The sequence below is a fragment of the Acyrthosiphon pisum genome, chromosome X (assembly GCF_005508785.2).
Source record: "Acyrthosiphon pisum isolate AL4f chromosome X, pea_aphid_22Mar2018_4r6ur, whole genome shotgun sequence".
In the NCBI taxonomy this organism is placed as follows: domain Eukaryota; kingdom Metazoa; phylum Arthropoda; class Insecta; order Hemiptera; family Aphididae; genus Acyrthosiphon; species Acyrthosiphon pisum.
This window is the reverse complement of record NC_042493.1, coordinates 29,449,260-29,456,236: the sequence shown is the minus strand read 5'-3', so window position 1 is coordinate 29,456,236 and position 6,977 is coordinate 29,449,260. Positions and strand designations below refer to the sequence as shown.

The following is a 6,977-nucleotide window of genomic DNA, read 5'->3' as shown; positions in this document are numbered from 1 at the left end:
ATTGCTAGACAACTAGATAACTTAGATAAGTTATTGTGGCATATCGTATATCAGTCATGAATTTCCAGATTAAGTTATTAGTAGGTATTTCAGTATAATATCGTTTAGTACCTATTCGTCGTTCGCAAGTGTACAGTGAAGTGTAAAATGCCGAAATCAAAACCGCTTTTCTCGTCAAAATTACGTAAGTACGTCAATGAATTTGGCGGTGATATTTTTAGTACGGATGGTACAATATTATTCTGAAAAGTTTGTGAAATTAAGGTTTCGGCGGAAAAAAAATTTACAATACAACAGCACGTAGCCAGTAACAAACATATTATAGGTGTCCAAAAAAAAAACGATAAAGAAACTTCATGTCTTCAAACTTTGATCACAACTTCGTCAAACTCATGTTTTAATAGTGACCTTTGTAAAGGTTTTTTAAGTGCGAATATACCACTGAATAAATTATCGCAACCAATATTAATATAAATATAAAAATTAAATTAAAACCATTTTTAATAAATTTTATGCTATAATTTTTGACATTTTATATTCTTTTTTTTTGCATTTTAAGTGCATATTTTATTGCATATTTTTGACATTTTTAATGCATTTTTTAAGGTTTTTTAGTGCATTAAATTCACAGCCCTGCATATAAACCTAAAAAATTATATCTTGTTGGAAAATGCTATTTTGCTAGTTTTTAAATGTTCTGTGATAATAAACCCAAAACAACTTTTTTTGTTACTAAATGCACGCAACATAAGAAATTCAAGTGACTAGAAGTATGATTTACATCTTTTCATATTAGTCCAATACACATTTTAAATGATGATTTTAAATTTTCATATTTTATATTAATCAAGAGTATTTATTATTTTTGTAGATTGCCACTAACATTAACATAATATATAAAATATAATTTAAATATACGAGACTACAGTATTATATAAGTTAATTTTATTGTAGGTATTAACTAATATAGAAAAGAAGATAAAAATGGCCGATAATTGTAATGAATAATAATATTTCAGTAATGTTTCAATTATTTTAGATTACATACTTACATTCTTAAATTTTTTTTCAAACTTGATAAATTACAATTTTTTTCTATCTGTTTTGCAAGGTTACCAATTCTAGCAATTCTGTGACACACAGTTTCAAAATTATTTATATATATTTAATAATCAATTTGTTACTGAATGTATGATGTATACAATGTATGTATGTGTGTATTTAGTAATATTTGGCATTAATAATAATATATTGTGCTCTAAAGCCTTAGAACTAATAATTTTCCATTGTTATTCATTGATATACAACATATATTAATTTAAATTATACAAAACAGTAAACATAACAGTTATATTGAAAAAAAAACCAAAGATTAACTTCTTAATATAAGTCACTAAAATAGGTGGGTATTCAATTAAATACAAGGTTAAATTAGCTTTAGAGGTAAAAAATTATAAAATATTCCTATTATGTTTAACAATTAATATTTACTACCACCATGATCAACTACTTGTGATTCTTTACTCCATATAGGTGGGAATTTAATGACTAGTACAGTAATGTTGTCTAGAGATCCTCTATTAAATGATTGTATTGTTAAGTATTGGGCTCCGTAAAATGAATCATCTATATGTTTTTTAATACACTCTATAGCTTCTTCATTTGTAAATGTATCCCATAAGCCATCTGATGCTAGTATTATAAATTGTGGATCATGATGCGATAAATCAAATGTTAAAACATCTGGATTAGCAATGACAAATTGTTTCTCTTTTAAAGGATAGTCTCCAAGTGCTCTGGAAGTAGCTAATACACCAGCAACTCTCCAAACACCATTAAATGATATAAAACCACCAGCTTCGGCAATACGTTTCTTTTCTCGCATCTAAATTATACAAAATTAATAAATATATTTTTTCATCTAAAGAGCACATTATATTGTAAAATTTAAATAAATATATTAATTTAAAAAAAAATACTTGTTGAGGTTTATGATCAAATGATAATGGTATAGCATTTCCTTTCTTATCACACATAACACCCCTTGAATCTCCAACATTTGCAACAAATAATGTAGTGCCTTCAACTAAAACAATGAGTGCTGTGCTACCTAAAATCATTTGATTTTAATATAAAATATATAGTAAAACTTTTAGTAGTGCAAGTATATAGATAATTATGTCACATTCACAGCAAAAATGGGAAGTAAAAAAAAAAATGAAAGATAGGAAAGTTTGAATAAAATTGTTATTTACTCGGAATAAAAATAAAATAAAAGGTATTTTTATAAGCATTACAACGCCTCAGTTTAAATCTGCAACAACTCGAGTTACAACAAATTTGAGTTAGGTACATCATACTATAACATCATACTACATCATACTATAAGTTCAAGAAAGCAATTAAATACAGTTAAATTATTGTACACGAGAGACCATTTTAAATATTATAATTTACATTAGGTTTCATAGAGAATCAATATAGAAAACACATTATACCCAAATACTAATTTTTTGAGTTATTGCAGTTTTGAACTGGGGCGTCAAATTTATATGTACTTAAATTTAAAATATTGCCCTGTTATATTGGTACAAAGATGTGTAACTCGTTTAGATTTAGATAGGTTCAAAAGCTTAAGAATGCAGTTTTTTTAAACACTTTTAATTTACCAATATATAAAAACTTCAAGATTTTACTAATAAAACTTAAATAAAATATTACCGGCAATATCATAAGTTAATTTTGCTGCTTCAATTAATAGTTTGTCTGCAGCTAGAACTTCATCAATCAATATTTTTGAAAAATTAATATTTCCATCTTTTTGTAAATATGAAGAAGGATTTATGATCTCATCATCAACATTTTTTAATGTAGTTATGTCTTTTTTTAAATTTAAAGGGTCTTGTTTATGTTTGTTTAGACTAATAACGCTATCATCTGCAGAACTTATAGGTTTCATTTTTGTAGGCGTATGTTCTTCAATTTTAATAATTTTTGTTTTCATTTTTGGTGTTAAATTATCAGGTGTATTTGAATTAAATATTTTTAGTTCTTCGGTTGCATCAGTTTTTTCATCGAGCAATTTTTTTACTTCAATAATTTTGTTTGTAAGATTTTTCATTAAATGCGTAGTTGCATATTCTGCAGCAAACTGAAATTTTTTTATACGGTTATTTTACAAGGCATGAATAACTTATTAACCTTCTATCGGTTGCGGGGTAAATAATTTTAAATATAGAAATCATTAAAGTTTCAAGATAACATACCTTCGTTATATTTTGAATAGCAGTTAATTACACATTATTTTAAATTTATGAGTCAAAGAGAACTTGTTTTGTTGAAGCAGTAAGCTTCAACCGTCTGCCATAGCCAATTGTATTGTGCTTAGAAAATATTTACCCCATGCGACCAAGTATTGTAACTATTATTCTTATAGACACAAACGACTTTAGCGTACGGTTCAGGACTACTGATTGAAAAAAACAAGTTCTTATTGACTCATAAATGTATTAAACATGTAATCAACAGCCATAAAATATATAAAAATATTAGGTAAGTATGAAGTTTGAGAAATTTGTAATAACTATTATAAATTATAGTGATTAGGTGATATATTTAGGCTGGGTGATTAATTACCCCGCACAACCGATAACTATGATATATATATGTATATATTTTAATTAAAATCTAAAATATACAATTTTTTATGTAAAGCAGTTACGTGCACTTCAAATAATACATGTAATTACTAATTATTAATGAATGAAGTTGAATAAAAAAAAAATATTCACTGAAAACTTTTTACCCCGCACGGGGACACCAAGTGTGTGACCAATAGAATGTACAAATTTATTTGAATTATTTTACTTTTTAATATGCTGCATATTTTTATATGTTCAGTTTTGTATTTTTTGTTTAATTACTTAATGAATTTCTTTCTCTTAAAACTGTTATATAATATTATAAAATTAATGACTAAAACTTTAAAATCAAATAAATTTGATATAATTTGAAGTTGAAATACTAATAGTTCTAATACCTAGATTTTAATTTATATTAATTACAAAATAAAAACTGTTTTAATTAAGAAAAATAACTTTTAAAACAGTTAACAATTGTAGTAGAAGTCTAATTTACCATAATTTATTTATAATATGGCAGTACCTACAAAGTATTTTTACACATATGGTTATGCATATGTTGGTACTCTATTAAATTTAAATTTATGTTCAGCGGAATTTAGAAATTGTATATGTATATTATATTTATTTTGTAATAATAAAGTTTATTTATATGTTTTATGTGAATGAGAATATTCTTTAAATAAATGAATTATATTACAGCAATCAACTCATTAAAATGTTACTTTTAATTAATTATAATTAAAATTAAAATCTTAATATATGTAGGACATGTCTTGTATAATATTTTTTTTTTTTTAAACAAGCTAATACAAAATAATATTGTTATTACTTACTTCACCCCCATGTCCATCAAAAATAGCAAATAATGATATACCAGTGTTCATAATATTAGTTTTTATGACATATCTATCTTCCATTTGTGATCGTCGACCTTTGATAGCATATAGAGCAACATTTTTACCATCAAATTTCCAGTTTTTACTAAGTGCATCTTTTTCATCAACCATTAATTGTTGAAAATCATTAAAACCAATGAATGACAGACTTCGATTAATTTTTTTTAAAAATCCATTTGTGCTTTGAAATAAATTACCGGAGAAAAATAGTAAACAAAGTATTAATGCTAAAAAAAAATATTACTTCTGGTTTGGTAAAATAAAATTGCATGTATTTCCACATGTTGTTAAAAGAGTTAACTTTGTTCTTAGCTGATGTCAGTTTTGATGATAGTAACTTCATGTGTGTCAAATAAACTTGATATATTATTTTGTCTTCTACACTATCATCCATTACAATTGATAAAATATTTGTTGACCATGAATTAATTAATGTTATTTTAAAAAATCCTGTGGAAAATTTTTTGGATTAGAAATTACTTTAATACGAATGTAAAACAGTATTACTTATAATATAAGGTATAAGTTTACAACTAAGGCTTGGAAGTTGTAATAGTATTTTCTATACTTATTTATGTATTTTATACTCAATTATTTAACAAAAGTATTTTTTTTTCTAAAGATTTATGAAAAGAAACAAAGTGCCAATTCACTATAAGTTATAGTCTACCACAAAACTTTTTGATAATGCCATGTTTTTGTTATAGTCATGATGGTATATACCACATCTAATTATTATTTTCCCCCCTACTATTAATATCAGCTATTTTAAATAGAAATAATATATTTAATATATATAGTTGTTAGTTGGATAATTTATTTTTGATTTTTTAATAATATCGTTCTCTTATTTTCTCTAAGTATTATTAATGTTTGTTGTTATATTTTCTTAGTTCTAGTTATCACTAAATTTGTTATTTTGTGAAAAGTTGAAAAATTTGAATACCTACTGTTTTTAATATAATGTTATGACTGTTTGGACTCATGTGTTTTTATAGTATAAAAGTGAACCATTTGTATAAAAATAGTAATGGTCTGAATATCTGAAAGGATTATAATTCTAAGGAATATTTTGAACTAAATATTTCAACATTTTCTTTCTTAGTTTCTTAGTAAATTGGCTATTTTTAAGTTTTTACAGTTTTAAATAAGTGAGTAATGTATAAGTTTATTAAATAATGACATAACATTAGTAGCTGTATACATGTGGTAAACAATTGCAAACTAACAATTTTATCTGATTGACCTTTTTTATAAAGAAAATTATAATACATCATTGATATAAACAACAAAAAACAATGAATAAATAAAATAATAAATATTGTATTAATCAGACAAGTTCCTGTTTGGCAACTATTATATTATACTTTTATGCTTATTTCTTAGAATACAACAATGAATAAAAAAGAAGCAGTTTTGATAAGCAAATTTGGGTGACCAGTATATTTTATCCAAGGGCTTTTACTCATTTTTTATATACTCGGTAATTAATGCCGTTGGCAATTGTGATTTGTGAAAAATATATTACCTTCTTCCTACATACATTTTTAATGTTAAAATGTGTTTATACTTTAAAATAGTTTATAATTTAAATGTCCTTTGTTTATGTTTATCATACAGCAGTGGCCAATTGGCACACAACAATATAAAAACAATTCCAAGTAGAATATGAATGATTGTCATGAAATGTATATAATTTGTAATAATTGAAATTTCATATTAACGATACTGGGATCGAATTTAGATATTAATTTCTTGCTTAGACTTAGCTTTATTTATATGTTTGAGTATAATAATTTGGTCATCTAGAAATTATAATAATTCTACCTAAATACGCAAAACAAAAATAATACTTACAAGAATATGTACGAATACAAACAATAATGTTATTATTATGTTTTTTTTAATCTGCCGTTATTTAATAGAACTATTTAATTATACAAACATTTATTTTCATTAATAAATAGTTAAATGTAAAATGAATAATAATTGTGATCACAATAATAATAATAATAATAATAATAATGATAATAGACCAGTATGACGTTATCGTGGATGACAGTAGTTCACAGTACCCGTTGTTCCCCACAATATCGTTTGGATCACAGATATCTATGTAGTACAGATCAGAATTAGATATCTAGTACCAAGGTAATTATAATTACCTTGTCTAGTACAGATATTATAGTAGATTAGTATAGATAACTGTGGGTCGGATCATATTGTATTATATCGTATCTACCATGGCTAAATATTTATATTCATGATTCATGGTATCTACTATCTAGTATCTGAGACCCGAGTACCAATTATGATTCATGAACATAATAATCGAGCGCAGAGTTAAAGGAGTAAACTATTAAATAGGAAAAAAAATAGTACAAATAGTACAAATAGTACAAATTTAATTTAATTAAGAGGACGTCTTACACCCATG

General features: G+C 24.8%; 1 protein-coding gene across 1 annotated transcript; it reads right to left on the bottom strand.

Annotated features, from left to right (window-relative positions):
• Window positions 1-820: 820 nt before the first annotated feature.
• On the bottom strand, window positions 821-6,532 carry LOC100159840 (protein phosphatase 1L). The gene is made up of 5 exons (XM_008186057.3): window positions 6,398-6,532; window positions 4,478-4,990; window positions 2,722-3,151; window positions 1,980-2,110; window positions 821-1,885 (listed from the first exon to the last, which is right to left on the bottom strand). The coding sequence occupies exons 2-5, from the start codon at window positions 4,649-4,651 to the stop codon at window positions 1,481-1,483; spliced, it is 1,140 nt and encodes a 379-aa protein (XP_008184279.2). The 5' UTR covers window positions 4,652-4,990; window positions 6,398-6,532; the 3' UTR covers window positions 821-1,480.
• Between the last annotated feature and the right edge of the window lie 445 nt (window positions 6,533-6,977).

Excerpts from the sequence above, each read along its gene's own strand:
- LOC100159840 (XM_008186057.3), bottom strand. The coding sequence starts at position 4,651 with ATGGTTGATGAAAAAGATGCACTTAGTAAAAACTGGAAATTTGATGGT. Across the intron at positions 2,111-2,721 it reads ATTAACTTATGATATTGCCG|GTAGCACAGCACTCATTGTT; the intron begins GTAATATTTTAT and ends AAATGATTTTAG. Across the intron at positions 1,886-1,979 it reads TTGATCATAAACCTCAACAA|ATGCGAGAAAAGAAACGTAT; the intron begins GTATTTTTTTTT and ends TGTATAATTTAG.